At 39.7% G+C, this 18,877-nt stretch overlaps 1 protein-coding gene across 1 annotated transcript in view; it reads left to right on the top strand.

Annotated features, from left to right (window-relative positions):
* Positions 1-18,877, top strand: part of SCG3 (secretogranin III) — a 35,033-nt gene that overhangs the window by 11,164 nt on the left and 4,992 nt on the right. Inside the window, exons 8-11 of the mRNA XM_045900073.3 lie at positions 1,795-1,911; positions 4,357-4,440; positions 6,099-6,230; positions 16,446-16,526. Coding sequence (XP_045756029.1) covers positions 1,795-1,911; positions 4,357-4,440; positions 6,099-6,230; positions 16,446-16,526 — 414 coding nt within the window. The remainder of the gene's footprint in view (positions 1-1,794; positions 1,912-4,356; positions 4,441-6,098; positions 6,231-16,445; positions 16,527-18,877) is intronic.

Below are 18,877 nucleotides of genomic sequence, written 5' to 3'. Positions count from 1 at the left end.
AGCCCCTCCGCTGGTGTCTGCAGGGCTGGTACGTCTTGAGGGTCCATTCTCAGCCATCTTGCTCCATTGAATGGCAAATGCCCAGCTCAGAACTTTTGCCATCTTGGTGAGTCACTTCTTGTCAGGGAAGAACATCAGCAGGATACCATATACCTACACAGATGTGACCTTGAACAAATAATGTGATGGCTGAAGTTATTTACAGGCGCTTTTCCAGGATCTCTTCCCCATTTCCTCTCTCATCTTTCTTCTCTCCCAACTTTGGGACTTTCATGATATTTGAAAGATTCCACTGTATGGAATATTTTTTTATTTTATTTGTTTTTATCTTTCAGTTTCCTTGACCCTATTCTTAATTTCCTTTATTTTTATAGAATTTTAATTTAAATCCTTACACTAAGGTCTTTGACAATACCCATCTTTCTCACCCAAGGTCTGAACCAACTGAGAAATAATAAAACGGGTGGAAAACCAAAATATTTCTGATACTGATAAAGACTGCATTGTAAGGGTTGTAGAATGCAGCTTAGTGTGAGATCCAACACTGGGCTTGCTCACTCCCTGTCCTCAGTCTAGTTCTTGGAACAGCCAATACCAAGGATCATTGGATTCTACAGAGCTGGCACTTGTCTCAGGTCCCTGCCTTCCACTGTTCCAGGGGAGCAAAAAGAAGAGTCCAAATCCCTATCAGTCAAGAAAGAAGACTAATGGCCATTGCCTACCAACCTCATCTGTAGAAAGGATGCAAAGATTGGGGGGGCGGGGAGGCTAGGAGTATTTAGAAGAAATCCTTAATGGTAGCTAAAAAGCTAAAAGAATAGGGAAAATGGGCTCTCCTCTAGCACCTTTCTTCAAAAATGGAAATAGATTTTTTTAAATTTTAGAATAGATATATATACTGAATGACTATAGAATCATTAGCCATCCTCTTCCACTAAGATGCAGAACAGTATGCCAGTTATGAAGAGTTCCCAAGAAACTGGTTTTTTTTTTTAAGATTTTATTTATTTATTTGACAGAGAGAGAGCACAAGTAGGCAGAGCAGCAGGCAGAGGGAGAGGGAGAAGTAGGCTCTCCGCTGAGCAGGAAACCCAATGTGGGGCTCAATCCCAGGACCCTAAGATCATGACCTGAGCCAAAGGCAGACACTTAACCAACTGAGCCACCCAAGCACCCCCCAAGAAACTGTTAATAGTGGTTACATATAGGGAGTAGGAGTTGGGGGGTAGGAAAAAAATGTTATTTTCACTATTATTTACTTATGTACTGTTGGAATATTTTTACTATATGCATATATTCTTCCAAATAAAAAAAGTTTAGAAAGCAATATATACTACTATTAAAAATCAACCTTATGTTATAAAAAATAAAGATACATGTGTGTTTTTATTTTCAAATATTAAGTTTGATTAGTGAAAACAGGTCATTCTTGCCCTCAAAAACATATAGCTTGAGTAAAGAAAAATTGTTGGGTCACAAATCGTCTTTCTTTTTGAGTTCATATTACCTCAGGTTGCAAACTGTCTCTTTATCATCTACTCTATTAATAAAATATTTTAATCTTTTTGGAGAAGTTATAATTGATTGCCCATTTCTGGAAAAGTTCAGTATACCTGTACATTATCTTGTATTCTGAATCATGTCTTAGGCTTTCTGTAAATTAAATATATGTGGTTTCAGCTATAAATGTAGGGAGAAATATTTCGATAAGATGCCTACTTCATAAATTGACACTGAAAGAGGAAGCTATATTCCACTAGTTTTTTTAAAAAATTATTTTGTCCTTTTATATAGAAAAAGAGGCAAAAGAGAAAGAAACACTGATTACTATCATGAAAACGTTGATTGACTTTGTGAAGATGATGGTAAAGTATGGCACAATATCTCCAGAAGAAGGCGTTTCCTACCTTGGTGAGAGTCCTATCTGTTTTGTTTTTACTGTAATAGTTTTCATTGTCCAAAGTGAATAAGGGATTTGGCAATAATTACCTCACAAATTTGATCATTTATGATGGATCTGAGTAACCAGAATTGACCAGCTTGATAATGCATATAAATAAAATTAACCAGAAATTTTCAACTTTTTATAGATACAGCTTGAGTACAAACATTTCACATTTATTACATTTTGTCTTATTAACATTTTCTAAATATCTCCATGGAGACAATTTTATTAAAATTTGACCCCCCTCTTTTTTTTTCCAATTGTGTTTGGGTGGTCAGGACTAAAAGAGTTGATTTTAACCAGTGAGGTGTGTGTGTGGTGGGAAGGAAAGAGCCCTGGGCTGAGCAGCAGAAAGTGATGCCCCCTGGTCCAGGTCGGCCACAGACAACTCCGTCCCGTGGGGGAAGGCACTCACCTTGCTTGGCCTTCATTTCAGCATCTCTAAAATAAAGGACTTTGTGATCAATGATGGGGCTGGCAAACTACTGCCCGTGGACCAAATCTGGCCCATTGCCTATTTTTGTATAGCACATAAGCTAAGAATTGCTTTTACATTCTTAAATGGTTGAAAGAAATCAAAAGGAGAATGGTGTGTGTGGCAGAAGCAGAGTATGTAAAATTCACATGGCAGCGTCCATACCTGAAGTTCTATTGACATAGCTGCACGCACCTGCTTCCTGCTGTCTGTGGCTGATCTTGTGCCTCATCGACAGAGGTCAGTAGTTACAACACAGACCACAGATGGTCCACAGAGTATTTACTATCTGGCTCTTTACCGAAAAAGTTTGCAGACCTTTGATTCCTTGAACTTTGTAGATAAGCTTGAACATTCTCTCTGCATGTAGGTTGTTTAAAAAAAAAAAAAAAGCCTTTGGTTTTTCTGCTTGGTTTAGTTAATCAACAAATACCATTTATCCCTGATGTCCTTTGAGCAAGATGACCTCATGGCCCCTTACTCTGATCTCTAACAGAGGAGGAAGAATTAGACAGAAGAGAAAATCTCATAGGATAGAATAATCCAGAATTACTCTCTATGAACTCCATTTTTTTCCACAGGAAAATAATTTTACTGGTTTTTTTTCTGATTACAAAAGAGCATATGTATTTTAAAAAGTCAGTCAATGCAAAATGATGTTATAAAAGAAGTAAAAAGGGGCACCTGGGTGGCTCAGTTGGCTAAGCGTCTGCCTTCGGCTCAGGTCATGATCCCCAGGTCCTGGGATCAAGCCCCGCATCGGGCTCCCTGCTCAGCAGGGAGCCTGCTTCTCCCTCTGCCTACTGCTCTACCTGCTTGTGCTCACTCTCCCTCTGTCAAATAAATGAATAAAATCTTAAAAAAAAAAAAAAAGAAAAAGAAGAATTAAAAAAAATCACTCATAATACTGGCACCCAGGCGATATTCTGGTTTATATCCTTCCAGATATATACACACATATATACCTTGGTTGTTTCTTTGTTTTACCTTGTTTAACAAAAAATGGGCTCACATTATGCATAATGCTTTGTGGCCTACTTTACTCAACAGTAGATCAAAGGCATTGTTTCAGATCAATCACTGTTTCATACCAATACCCTGTGACTCAAATTCCACACTTAAGTCATTTATCCAATGGAACTAGATTAGAAATGCCACAAGGCTTAGGTGCAAGGTAGGTATTTCCATGACTGTTCATAGCTGTGCTATCCAGGATAGTAGTGGAAAGGGAATTCATTGCTCATGTAACTGAGGAGTCCAGGAGCAGGGGTAGTCTGATGTTGGTTAGGTTTGTAAAGTCCACCAATAGTCCCCAGCACTGACTTTCCATGTGTTGATTCATTCCAGATAAGCTGCTCCATTATGGGAAAAAGATGGCTGGCAATCTCCATCCTCGCAGTACAGCAATCCTAGCAGGAAAAGATCCTCTTGCCCCAGTGGCCCTAGCATTGAATCTCATGGTCCTGACTTGCATCACAGGCTCCTCTTTGAACCAATCACTCAGCTCAGGGCGGTGGAGACCCTGAGGAGCTAGGCCAGGATTATTAGGCCCCGCCTGAGCCAAATGTGCTGAGAATGGGAATGGTCTGGGTTTTCTAAAGGAAAATCAAGGTGTAGTTACCAGAAAGTGTTGAGGAAGCCGAAACCACAGGTGTCCATTAAAGGCTTCAACCCCAGACATGTTCTAGCAGTGGCCCCAGAGAAGTGGAAGAGACTTCTGTAATTAACTGAGTAGGAGGCTGAGTTAAGGATCCCAAATAGTATAGAATAGTAGATTCCTAGAAATAAGATCCATGTCAAAGCATCTTAATCACAGTGTTAATATTGTGGAATTGCTTTGTGATATTTCTGTTGATGTTTAAACAGTTTTAGTAGAAGTTTGATATCATCTCTCAAGAAATAAAATATTTCATATTTCTTCCCCTCCTCCCTCCAGAAAACTTGGATGAAACTATTGCTCTTCAGACCAAGAACAAGCTAGAAAAAAATGTTACTGACAATAAAAGCAAACTTTTCCCAGGTATGATTTATTTCACTATTTTTCTACCTTTTAGCACAATCACCCTTTGCATGAGTTCAATAAACATTGATCAACAATTATAGATTTCAAAAGTTTTAAAATCTGAAATCCAACCATGGGATTAAGTAGCTATAACCTTGGCTATTTTGTGGCTAGTCTCAGCATAGAAATCTGATCCTAACAAGCATTGAAAAGAAATGCAGGTCTTCGCTGAAGATTTTTAGGAGATGGCTGGTGGGGAAGGGAGGAGACTATATCACAAAACTGAGTCATTCTTCCTGAAATTCTCCTTTAGGCATTTTTTTCTCTCCCAAGATCACCATTTCTCCAGAACACTATTCCTGGTCATCTGTCCACTCTCTGCTGCCCCTCCACTGGTTTTCCCCCTCCAAGTCTTCCTCTCTCCTCTGAGACAGTCTGTGCCCTAGGTAGTGTGATTTACCCCCTCCTCTTGGTTTCTTCACTCCTGCATCTCCACCCATTACACCACAGAACCAAGCAGTGCAAAGGAGCCTGCTTTGAGCGGGGGAGGAAGGAACAAAAAGAGAAAAGATCACATGTTCATATGCCTAATTTTGTGTCCCTATCACAGAAGTTATGTACATACATTTGATGGAATATTATATAGCTCTTTAAAATGATGTTTCCAAGTAGTTTCTAACAACCTGGAAACATCTTTCTATAATGATGTTAATGACAAAAGCAAGGAACAAAATTGTACTGCAACTATGAAAAAAAATGACACATCAAAAAATATATACAGACCACAGCACTAGTAGTGGATGTTTTCATAATGAGGTAACAACTGACTTCTTTCTTCTTTCCTCTTTTTTCTATAGTAATAACCCTTTTATTGAAAAAACAAAGCTTATTGTTAGGCTGCTTGATGTTTCCTATTTTATTTACAACAGGGATGCATTATAACTGTTTTCAAGTGGTTAGCTACTTTAAGGTGTATGACATTTTTAATTCAATAGAAGATTGCTAGAAGGAAATATAGTTTTTTTCCACTCTTGTCCCCTCAGTCTTTTTTTTTTTTTGAAGTATAATTGATATGGAAATTAGTTATTTTTAAGTGACGAGTGAACAAAGATGACCCCATCCTGACAGCAAGGGTCCAGTTCTCTTCTTTGCATTAGGGTGACCAGGGATAAGGGAATATGAAGAAAGAGACAGAAGAAAAGTCCTGCCATAGCCCCAAATTCTTAGGTGCTACTCCGAGGTATAGAGTGTTCTTCAACAATACAACATCATAAAGAGACTGAACAACTACAGAGTTATTTTACTTTGGAATGAAGATTCAAACTTACTTTGGGACCTGACATGTCCTACTTGATTGCCTACACTGATTATAGTAAGGAAGAGTCTATGGTCTAATGACACAGTAGCAGAAGGGAAAGAACACTAAACCAAAACCTGGAAAGGTGGGGGCTTTGGCCCCGCTCTTCTGCTAACTCAGTGCACATCTCTCCCCATTCTGGGCCTTGGTTTCCTCTTCTGTGAAATGGGGGGAGAAGTTGGACTAGATAATCACTAAGATTCCTTTCAGCTCAAAAAATGATCTGACCTTAAACTGAACCTTTTTAATAAAGTTTATTTCTACATTATGAATTAATAGATAGGAAATAGGGTGATAACAGTGCACAATCTGATTACAGCACCATCAGAAAAAAGTCATGAAGAAACAGATAGTACCAAGGAAGAAGCAGCTAAGATGGAAAAGGAATACGGAACCTTGAAAGATTCCACAAAAGACGATAACCCAAGAGGAAAGACAGATGAGCCAAAAGGTATGGAAGTAACAGCTCTAGTTTGGCAATGAAATTGGAGGAGCAAAAATTTTCATGACACACATGCTGATCAAAAATGCAAGCCACACCAAATCTGATAAGTCGGCACCATCTGTATAGAAAAGATTCAGCACATTGGTATCTTTACTTGAATAGCAATCATTTTTAATGGTCTTGTGTCTCCCGGAATGGCAAATTGGTCTTGTCTTCTGATGGTCTCTACTGTCCAATGGACTTTTGTGCTTGGAAAGGAATATTTATGACCATTTGTGCATTGTTTAATGTCTAATTTATAATTTATTAAATAATTTTTCTTTAAACACAATTAACATTCCTCTAAGTAATAATATACTACTTATTCAACAAAGTAAAATTTATGGATTTAACAGAGCAAATTTCCTTAATCATTTACAGTGATTGAAATGAGACAAGCACTCTTAAGGACCTGATTAAAAATCATAAATCTAATATATCAAATTTCCTTAAATAACCTGAATACCTTTAAAAGCACAAAAGCACACATTAAACTAGCCCAATAATTATAAAACTTATGTTTTTATCCTTATTCTTACATATTCCTGTGATCCAATTTCTACTGTGCCTTAGTAAGTCTATGTGATATAAAATTTACTTTTTCCTAGGATTTTAGAGATTTTACTACGGCCTTAAAGAAAAAGACCCTTTGGAGGGCAGAGGTAGTGGTGGTGGGGAGAAAGAAAAAAGAAAAAGGCCCATGAGGATGCAAGTTCTAAGTTCCTAACCCTTCGATTTCAGGTCAGGATGTGGGATCTGTTTGCACAGTCCAGAGGTTCAAAACCCTTTTATTATGACTTGTGCTAGTTACATCATGGAAAATGTATCTACCCCTCAGATAGATATTCTTCTTCTGAAACTCAGTGTCTTTACCTGAAGTTGTGAACAGATGGCTTAAACCTACGTTATTTTTCTGTCATTATGATATATTAACCTCTATGGTATAATTGGAACGTTACCTATGTCTTATCAGTGTCTCATTAGTAGGGTGATCTAGAGGTTTTATTCCATAGAAATTGGGGGAGCGGGTCAGTGCTCTCTCTCGGGGGCAGGGGAGGTGTGACCTTCAGCTCATCTATCTTCTGAAGAGACACCACTGGGCTCTCTTCTCATTACTTATTACATATAATAGTGACAGTGAACTGATGGACTTCGTTTTTCCTTTCTGGATGATATGAGACCACAAAAGCTGATCATGTTTATGGTATAACTCTTAATTTTGAAGAGACTGCTTGGCCTGCTTACAGGTTCCTAGTCTCTCCTGCTCATACAGATAGAAACAAGTTCACATTCACACTTGATAATAGATCCTGCTTAACAGCGTCTGTATATTAAGTTGAAAAGAAGCAAAGTAGTTATGTATTTAATATCTTCTAAGTTTTTAACAGCAAAACAACTACCATTTCCCATTTATATCACAACTACCTTTGTTAAGACTTAATATCAACCTTTTCCATTTATGTAAGATGTTCACTTTGATGATGATGATGATGATGATTTTATGCTTAAATTGGTATAGTTTGGGCAGCAGGAGCGCCCCCCACCCCGTTCCTCCTTTATCCTTTTAGCACTGTGCCCAATAGTTTGTTTTTTGTTTTGTTTTGTTTTTATTTTAAAGATTTTATTTATTTAAGAGAGAGAGAGAGAGTACAAGCAGGGGGAGCAGCAGAGGGAGAGGGAGAAGCAGACTCCCCGCTAAGCAGGGAGACTGATGTGGGACTCAGTCCCAGGACTCTGGGATCGTGACCTGAGCCGAAGGCAGTCACTTAACCAAATGAGCCACCCAGGCGCCCCGTGCCCAGGAGTTTTTAAAGGATCTTTGCTCTCGGGCAACAACAGGATATTCTTGACTCACTGTATTTTCTCATCCCAAGACTTAAAATCAATTCCTCTTCGAAGAGTTCTAGTTCCTTTTTGTAGAGAATATAGAGACCTGAACCTGGGTTAAATGGATTCAAATGAGTAGTAATATGGGCCAAAAGTACTGCTTCTAGTTCAATTATTGGGACTTTTTTGAGACAGGGAAAATAATTTTTTCTTAATAGATCAAGTTCTTGTTGATTTCTCCTATCTTATGAAGCTTTATATTATTGTATTTTTTTCTCTAGCACAGATTTCATAAACCATCACAATTTTCTCCTACATCAACATAGCTGACATATCAACACTAATTATATGATGTAGCAGCCTGTGTTGAGTAAGGTTACGATGTTGCATCTGGGCTCAGGAGGAAAGAACTTGGAAATGATTAATTAATAACGTTTGTGGGCATAAGAAGGGGGAATTGGTAATATACATGTCATGTTTGCTGACTCTGTAGACCAGTCAGGCACACTGCCTGGATACTTCCCTAGGTCTAGGTGAGTGGTAAACTCTTGAGAATGTTTTTTTTAAAAAAAATTATAGTAAAATACATATAACATAAAAATGATCAATTAACCATTTTTAAGTGTACAGTTAAGTGGCATTAAGTCCATTCATATTATTGTGTTACCATTGCTACCATCCATTTCCAGAACTCCTTTCATCCTGCAAAACTGAAACCCTATACTCATTAAATAAAACTCTCCATTCCCCTCCCTCTTCAGCCCCTGGCAACCACCATTTGTCTCTGTTAATCTGCCTATTCTAGATACCTCATATAAGTGGAATCATATAATATGTGACTGGCTTACTTCACTTAATGTCCTCAAGGTTCATCCATCTTTTAGTGTGTCAGAATTGCCTTCCTTTTTCGGGCTGCATAAAATTCCATTGCAGTTATATACCACATTTTGTTTATCTACCCATTTGTCTATGGATGGTTAGGTTGCTTCCACCTTTTGGCTATTGTAAATAATGCTGCTATTAATATGGGCGTACAAATAGCTCCTCAAGAACCTGCACTCAATTTGAGGAGGAATACCTCCAGAAGTGGAATTGCTAGATCATGTGTTAATTCTGCTTTTAATTTCTTCAGGATCCACCATACTGTTTTCCATAGTAGCGGCACCTTTTTACATTCCTCCCCAGAATGTGCAAGGGCTGCAATTTCTCCACATCCTCATCAGTACTAACGGACGTGAGGTGGAAGAGGAGTGGTAAACTTTTAAAAGATAGCTAACCAGGAAAAGAGTGGTCCTGTGGCCTGAGATAGAAAGCCAGGAATTGGGCAGCACAGAGCACTGCTGTTCACCCCCACAGAAAACCAGCATGCCTAGGTCATCTCCTCTGGGAGCAACCTATGTGTCATGATTATATTTCCTGGAAGACAGTAGGCCATCATCTAAGACCTTTGACTTGCAGAGGCAGCATGCTCAGTGCTTAAGACAATACCTTCTATCACCACTATGCCAATATCCATGGGAATGGATGCTGACAGATGTCTTTGCTTATTTTAGGAAAACATTGTGTAAAAAGGAATATGAAAGAGTTGATTCTTGGTAGCCTGCTATTCCTATTTAGGATGTAAGTGTTTAGAGACAAATGATGAGGTTAGATTTCTTTTCTCATTAGGAATTCCATCAGATGCTAATAGGGAGAGAGGAGAGTAAAACTCCGTCCATTTAGTGTTGTTGTTTGTCATGGCTCTCCTGAAACATTAGTAAGAGGGTAGGGATTTGGGGCTAAAATTAGTTCCCTCTCCATTATTTGGAGATTTAATCTACTCATGCTACCCGTGACTTCTATTACTTTGAGATAAGGAAAACTAATCTTAGTACAATTTAGAAAACACCAACCTCAGCTTAAGCGAAGGGCCAGCATTTCTTGAAAAATATGTAATCCCCAAAAGGGCATATTATGTCATATACTTTTGTATTGGCAATTGCTTTGCTTGCACTTTTTTCAGAGGCTGTTTTGTTTCTCTGTTATAAGGTCCACTGACATAACAAGTATTGTCTGGACAGAGAAATAAAAGCATCCATGTGGGTAAAAGCAGGGTTTGCTGGGTTTCCTGAGACATTTATTCAGCTATAAATAAACATTTATTCTGATGGCATGCCTGGCACCGTGCTCAGGAAGCAGACCCATAGAAGTAATATAAGAACTAATGCTTACCTCTGAGGACTCAAGCAAACTTCAAAATGATTTGAGAATGGTTCTTAACCCATATGTAGGCAAGTGTCACACAAGGTACATACATGTGCCCATATCTCCCTGATTGATGAGTCACAAGTGTGTAGAACAGAGAGAAAGTTAGAGGACATTACAGGGCAGAGCAAAGAATGAGGTAATGGTCCAGCTAAAACCCCTTTAACAGATAATTATAAGCAGAACACATTGTCAGGAATATCTGTAAAGAGTCTGTTTTGGTCTGGTGATGTGGCATGATGGCCCCATTGAGCCACAGCAAATATTTATTAATCATGCCAAGCATATGCCGGATCCTGTGAGGAATAGGAATAATAACGGGAATAGGAATAATAATAATACCCTAAATTTATATCACCTTTCAACTTACAGAGCATGTTTCCACGGCTCTCTTTTTAGGTTTAATGTAAAATTAAAAAAATCCAATTTAATTACCAATGATGAAAAATAGCATATCCACCTTTGAATATAGTCAAGTTAGACTATTTAAACTCTTATATTCTACAGGGACTCACATTAAGAATAATCTTTTAAAATACTGATTTCTAATTGGTACAGTCATTTGAATGATTCGGTAATTATTCCTAAATTTAGGGAGATGCCAATGAAATCAAATTTATTCTAATTTCAACCGTATTTATAAAATTACCTAATTTTTCAAGTAAATTGCTCTCTGGAGACTAAAGTACTTTAAAACTTTATTCCATGATCTCAGTGTGGCTCTATTTGCCAGTTCGATGTTTACTCATTCACTTCTGCTCTATGAGTCACTGAAAATCTTTTTTTTAAACCCTCCAAGGGATAAGATAAGCATTATCATACCCATAAACTCATTCCAAAGCTATCCTTTGTCAAGTTTATGGCCAGATAATGGAAATAGGTGAAAAAAGTGATTTCTAAGATACCTTTCACGGAAATAGTCTATCATTCCCATATCTTCTTTACAGAAACCAGAAAAGAGAAGGTAACCTGTTTAATTAATAAGTTGGCCAACTCATGTGGATGCTGTTATTTTTAAAGCAACATAAGAGGAGAAAATCTGTACCTTTATTCAAGCCCCAAGGCATTCTGCTAAGAATGTCCAAAAATAGTAAGTCCAGTTTTCTCTCCATGAGTCAGCAAGTATGCCAGGAGCTAAGTGCAGGCACAGGAGACCTCCCATCAACACAGGTTTTTCGAGGATAGCAAAGGACAATGTCTTTCCATATGCGGAAACCATAAATCTTCTTAGAATTCATCCCTAAATTATAAATAAATAAACCAAGGCTCAGAGAATGAAGTGACTCACCCAAGATCTTCTACCCAGAGTGAGAGCCAGGCCTTGAACCCTTGTCCCTTGACTCCCATCCAGTACTCCTCTGAGCATTTCTTTTAGGCAGATAAAATGTCAGCATTGTACAGAAATTCTTGAACTGAATGGCTCTGAGGCCCATGTTGGCATCAGTGATATCATCATCACTGACTTTGTTTTATGCCGTTCAAAACTGTAATCATGTCATCTTCACAGAATTTTAAGGGTGTCAAACTTAATTTTTATAAACACTCTTAAGATCTAATACCTTTAGTATGTCCGTATTCAGTAGGTTAATTCTGTTGATTTCTACAGGTTTGTTGTTGTTGTTTCTACTGGTCTTGGGGGACAGATCAAGTTAGCATATGTCACAGTCAGGACAAATTCACGTATAAAAAGGGGTATTTCTTTTGCAGTGCTGAAAACCAGAACAGTCAGAAAAGCAGGGCTGCGTCTTGATTCTGGCCCTCTTCCCATCTGCTTCAGCATATGGTTTAAAGGTTGTGCCATATTACCTCAGCCATGAGCTATTTTTTTCCAAAGAAAACTGAAATAAATTTGAAAAAAATAGTCCAGCTTTCCAAAGTGGACTCTCATGGGCTTTTACTGCACACTGTGTAAATAAAAGATTTGCTTTACAGCTCCCCAGAAGAGAAAATGTAAATAGGAACCAGCTGCTCCTCTCCAAGAGCAGAGGGACACCTGATTTTATTCACCTTGTCAACCAGTGCTCCAGTAAATGTGCTGAGGTCTCAATGCTGGTGGCAGTCGTTCCCAAACTCAGCCCCACATGGGAATCACCTCAGGACCATTTTTTTTAAATGATGCTTGGCCCCTACCCTCAGATAGTCTCATTTAATTGGTATGAGGAGTAACCTTGACATCAGGATTTTTTAATTTGAAATAGAGGACTTGGCATCATCTTGTGAATTCCAGTATGCAGCCAAGTTTGAGAACCACTGCCTTGTTGGCTAGTTTGGTAACAACAACAACAACAGGCACTAAATTGTTCTAGTCTAAAAAGTGAACTTTACCCAAGCTACACTCAGTAGAAGCTCTGGATTCATTCTAGTTCAGGACCAGGCTCTCACCCTTACTCAGCTGTGTCCCCTTGGGCATGTCACTTAACCTCTCTGAGCATTAGTTCCCTCATGTGTAAAATGGGAATGATAATGCTGATTTCATAGAGCTCCGTGAAGATTAAATGACATGGATATAGTATGTCTAGCACATTTGTAGGTATTTTAAATTGTTTCTGCTATAACTATCATTTCAATTCAGAATTCATTAAACTTCAAGTCTTTCAAATTGACAATTCATTTTTTTGTTAAAAAAAGAAATCTATACCATTTATACTTTAAAAAAATTATATTCTTCTGATTACAATTTGGCATCTAAGAAGCCTTTATCCATTCACTTATCTGACAGATATTGATAGACTACTATGTGTCAGTCCTTATCAGCAAAAAACTATTTCTAAGGGAGGAAGACAAAAAATAAACTTACATAAATTATATGATTTGGTAGAAAGTGGTAAGTGTTATGCATAAAAATAAAGCAGAAGAGAGGGATGAGGGTTATGGGGGTGGTCTATTTTAAATTAGAGAAACTATCGGGGCACCTGGGTGGCACAGTCAGTCGAGCGTCTGACTCTTGGTTTGGGCTCAGGTCATGATCTCAGGGTTGTGGGATCGAGCCCTGCGCTGGGCTCCTCACTCATCGCAGAGTCTGCTTTAGGATTCACTCTCTCTCCCATCTCCCTCTGCCCGCCCCCCCGCTGCCCTCACTCTCTCCCTCTCTCTCAAATAAATAAATCTTTAAAAATAATAAATAAACTAGAGAAACTGTCCTAATCATATGTTGTTATGATCCACAAGATAGTAGTTTAGTTTTTTAATGGATTGCAGTATAGATTCCTGTAAACTGCAGTAAACTCATTCTCTCTTATGGGTTGGGAATATCAATATAGTGAATAAAATTACTTTCAAGCATTTCATACTTTTTAATATTTAACATTTTTATAGGAAATTGGTTCCTGAGCAAAAAGCATCTAACAAGATGATGCCAAGCCCTCTATTTCAAATTGCCTTAGGTTAGGTTCCTTCTGAAGCAGACCCTAAGAGAGGGATTTGAGGTCAAGTTTAATGGAGTGATGACCCCAGGAAATACCACTGTGGGGGGATAGGTACATGAAACAGGGAGAGGAAAGAAGCCCATATAAGGTGGGTTCACAAGATGGCTTCAGTTGTGGGTAACTGGGGCTCAGTCCCACTGAGGATCTCTGGGAGGCTGTGTGGAATGTTCCTGAAACAAAAGGAAACTGGGTATTTACCTACCAGTTCTGTCCATCATTAGGTGAGGGCCCCCTCTATTAGCATATCTGGAATAAGGGAGACATGAGGATGGGGAAGCAACAGTTTTTGCTACACTATGGCAAAAAGCCCATATTTATTCTTTACTCTCCTAATTCAGATTTTTTTCAAAAACAAGGACATGCTTTTTTTAAAGATTTTATTTATTTATTTTATTTTTAAAGGGAGACAGAGAACACATGAGAGGGAGAGAGTGGGAGGGGGAAAGAATCTCAAGCAGACTCCCTGCCAAGCGCAGAGCCCAACACGAGGCTTAATCTCATGACCCTGACATCATGACCTGAGCTGAAACCAAGAGTTGGATGCTTAACCAACTGAGCCACCAGGCACCCCTCCTAATTCAGAATTTTTAACACAGTATTTACACAGAGACTAAGTTCAGGTTTTCTTTTTCTTAAATAAGCCTTCCATATTATGATATATTATAAATGAGATTGTGGGATGAATGCTTAACATGATTTAAAGAGCAAGACCATTTTCAAACATTCTTAAAAGTTTCCGAAGTCCTAATTATTTAATGTGCTGATGACAAATTCTCTATTTGTTAAAGCCCTATGAGGCCCACTAATTTGATTTAAACTCTTTAAAAATAAAGAGGCTGCATTCTTCAGAAATAGTCTACACTAAGATTTCTTTCTTTGTTCAAAATGACTTTTCTGAGTTTATCTGAAATAGAGAACACCGATTTTATGTCACCAACTCCAACTGACCTTCTCAACAAACAGGCAACAGACAATGAATATCACTATGTTCATTGTACTGTAATATGTTATAATGTCAACCAGGAGGACTTGATCTTTCATATGCTCCAACATTCTTAAAAACAAAGCACTGGAACAAAGACTTTTTCTACACAGGTAATTGCAGTGAATTGGGGCTGAAAATTGTGGATCTCTTCTCTTGTCCACTCACCCCTTTTGCAGGGAGCTTTCCTGTGCTTCTTTGGGGTCCAGATATCATGGAGCCCCGGTGGTGAGGCAAGAGTTTGGGCTTACAAGATCAGGAAGAAAGATGCTCAGGAGGTCACTTAGGTAAATGCAGTAGTGGAAGCTGGAGCATCAGCAGATCCTAGGGCAGTGTTATTGTTCATGGACTGTAGTCAGAAGCACTGGAGTTCAAGCCCGGCTCCACAACTTACTAGCCATATGATCTTCAGCACGTTACTTTGTCTCTCTATGCCTCGGTTTCTTCATCTGTAAAATGGGGATGAAATGGGAGCACCTGAAGAGGTTGTTGTGAATAGTAAAAGAGATAGTACATTTTGGAGCCCAAAGCGCAGCCCTTGGCACATCCTAAGCGCAAGCACAGGTAACTCAACCAGGAAGTCTGGGCAGTACACTAGAGGTAACAGGGCTCAACAGGGGCTCAGAATGGGTGGCACCATTGAGCTTCGGCAACCATTACTTCTTGCAGAGCCCCTGGACTTGGAAGGCTTCTTTTCTCAGGCCATCCAGGATTCTCCAGACCACCCGGTCCCTTGGTGCAGACACTCTGAGCACTAGGGGCTTCATCTGGCTGCAGGTGTGGTTGATTTCTTCGAGACAGAACAAGGCTACATCAGTGTCCATGTCTGAAAAAGATCCTTTCTTTCGGATAGTATAGGCAGCAGAAACTTGGTAAGACCAGAGTCTAAATTCTACTTCAGTTATTTCCTACGTGGTCTCAGCCAAGTCACTTAGCCTCTCTGAGCCTTAGTTTTCTCATCTCTAAGCGGGTGCTAATACCCACTTGCAGACCACAATGTATATAAAGGGTATCACGAAGCAGGGGCTCCAGTGATGCCTAGTTTCCTCTCACCACACCTGAGGCCCATGGGAGAATGTTTACATCCGGGGGAGCTGTACTAGAATGAGTTCTAAGGTTCACATCTAAACCTTGAAATGAGGCCTGGGTCACTCTTCATCTGAGTTTTTACACACTCCCTACCAGATTGGGCAGAAGACTTGCACAGCAGCCTACACAAAGCCACACATTTGGACGTACTTAACATCATTTATTTGGTGATGAAGTCTTTTCAGTATCTGCCACTCCGATTTAGCTCTTGACCTGAGAATACTCCTCAGTTTGGAAGAACCATTCCTAAACAGAAAGGATGCAGTCTAAGAATTGAAGGCACCCAGCTATCCAGTGAACTGGATCAAAACTCTTCTCTGCCAGGACAACAGACTGCAGTTGTGTGTGTGTGTGTGTGTGTGTGTGTGTGTGTATGTATGTAATGACTCCTTGACATTACCCTGGTCCTATCTCCTGGAATCTTATCCCTACCCATTCTCCTCAACACCCCCCACACACCATGCACACAAATATGCACACTACTTCATTAGGGACACCACCTCACAAGTGCTCGGCGAGTCCAGTGTTTATGGTTCTAAACAAGAGTGTGGTCTTTAAAAAGAAATGCAGTGATATTTTATGAGTGTTTGATATGGGTTCTCTTCCCTTTTCCAGGAAAAACAGAAGCCTACTTGGAAGCCATCAGAAAAAATATTGAATGGTTGAAGAAACACAACAAAAAAGGAAATAAAGAAGGTAAAGATTTAGTATGGTTGTAAATTGCCAATTTCACCCATTTGTCAGGGTTCTTGTTTAAAATTTTTTTTTTTAAGATTTTATTTATTTATTTATTTGAGACAGAGAGAATGAGAGAGAGAGAGCACATGAGAGGAGGGAGGGTCAGAGGCAGAAGCAGGCTCCCTGCCGAGCAGGGAGCCTGATGCGGGACTCAATCCAGGGACTCCAGGATCATGACCTGAGCCGAAGGCAGTCGCTTAACCAACTGAGCCACCCAGGCGCCCTGTCAGGGTTCTTGTTAAATGAAGTTTCTCACAATCAAACTTGTCCAAAAAGACTCCAGGATGAAGGAATGCCGATGCAGGAGTAGAATCTCCATTTCTCTTATTTTTCAAAGCAGCCTCTCAAGCAAAGGCCTTTTCTTTGACATTTTCTTTGACATTTCATTATGAAAAATGTCAAACAAAAGTAGAGAGGATAGTATAATGAATCCCCATGTATCCGTCGACCACCTCCAATAATTATCAACATTTTGCCCTTTCCTTGGAGAATTTTAAAAAAAATTTTTAATTTTTACTTATTTTTTTGAGAGGGTGGGGAGGCAAGGGAGGGGCAGAAAGAGAGGGAGAGAGAGAATCCTAAGCAGAATCCTAAGAGAATCCGAGCAGCATGGAGCCCAACACGGAGCTCGATCTCATGACTCTGAGATCATGACCTGAGCCGAAATCAAGAGCCAAACACTTAACTGACTGAGCCACCCAGGTGCCCCTCCTTGGAGTATTTTAAACAAAGGCATTTTTGACCACATATTAGATGTACCCTGCGGTCACAAAAGCTGTCACTCACTTAAAACAAAACAGAACAAGACTGTTCTGTTCTGAGTACCATAGATGTGAAAATGGAAGCTGCAGCCTCCCCCTGCCCTCCCTGGCCCCCCAAGGAAGCTGCCAGCATCACTCAAGCTACAGTTGGCCCTGCTCAGGGCTATCACAGACAGGTGAAGCGGTGCAAAGGAGGGGAGCCCATCTCTTTACAGGGAGGGGTAGCACTGGGAGAAAGGTCTGCAGGAAAGCCTTTGCTGGAAAGCTAAGTGATGAGAGATGGGGACAGGGGAACACGGGGTGCCAAGACATAAAGGGACAAAAGAGACTCATGCGTTCTGGGAACTGGAGCCACTCAGTTTCCCAGGAACACTGGGTGTCCGCGGGGAGGTGGGTAGCAGCCAGATCAGGAAGGAGCTTGTGCACTCTGCAAAGGAGGTAAGATTTAGCCAGAAGAGCCTAAATTAGGGCTTAATTAGGTTAGGAACTGAGAAATCGATCTGGCAGCAGTGCGGTTACAGACGGGAGAAATAAGACCCCAGAGGATTGGACAGAGATGGGAGGCAAGGATCTGGAGCAGAAATGACGGAGCTTAAACCAAGGTAAGGCAGAGGAAATAAAGAAGGGAGAAGCTTGAGAGCAACGTGGAGACAGAGGAGTCCACTATGACTCCCAGGCGTCTGGCTGAGCAGTTGCCAAGTGATGCTTTTAAAATGAGATGAGCGGTGTTTTCAAACTTGAACATGCATTCAGATCACCTGTGGAGCTCCTCAGGCTCTCGATGCCCAGGTCGCTTCTCAGGACCGCTAAGTCAGACACTCAAGAGGAATGACACAGTCATCAGTATTTTTAACCCCCCTCGCCCATGATTCCACTGTGTAGCCAAGTTTGAGAATCACTGAGAGCACAATGGGAGAAAGAGGTATTTTTAGCCCCTCTTTAACCTGTGATCTTGTTAAATTGAGTGAGATGGAAACAATTATCAGCTCTTTGCACATATTTTATTTTATTTGGTTCAAAATGATGTGAATTTCCAGGTTGTCCGTTCCATTCAAATTCACATGAACCATATTTCATCAAATCTGTCATTGATTGAAAAAGGCACCATTATTTCATACACCACTAAGGAAGAAAAATTATAACGTGCCATCAGTGACTGTGAAGACTTTAAAATAAAAAAAAATGTTGATCTTAGAATCAATGTAATACAGTAGGCACCAGAATGCATTCTGAAACCAATGTTAATTTTATGGTCCAACAATTCGGAGTACTTATGTTCTTTCTTTTCCTGATTAACATGAATCAGACTCCTGGTCATAACCAACCACATCCTACAATTTAATTTTCCACTTCCAGAAAAGGGAGGTCCGTGTGATGTGATACTGAGGAGGAAGAAAAAACTTTATGCACCCTTAAAAATAAAGTCTGTACTTTTTAAAAGGTGAATCACAGCCCTTTTCTCTTTTGAGCATAACAACCTTAAAACCTTCTTAAGGTTAGCAAGGTGGCTCCTGACTTGTGTGATCTAACAGGCAGCCAATGGCCTTT

The sequence above is a fragment of the Mirounga angustirostris genome, unplaced genomic scaffold (assembly GCF_029215605.1).
Source record: "Mirounga angustirostris isolate CCGP_5_RB_7025 unplaced genomic scaffold, mMirAng1.0.hap1 SCAF_9, whole genome shotgun sequence".
In the NCBI taxonomy this organism is placed as follows: Eukaryota; Metazoa; Chordata; class Mammalia; order Carnivora; family Phocidae; genus Mirounga; species Mirounga angustirostris.
Note: the sequence above shows the minus strand (reverse complement) of the source record. Positions and strands in the feature narration are given on the sequence as shown.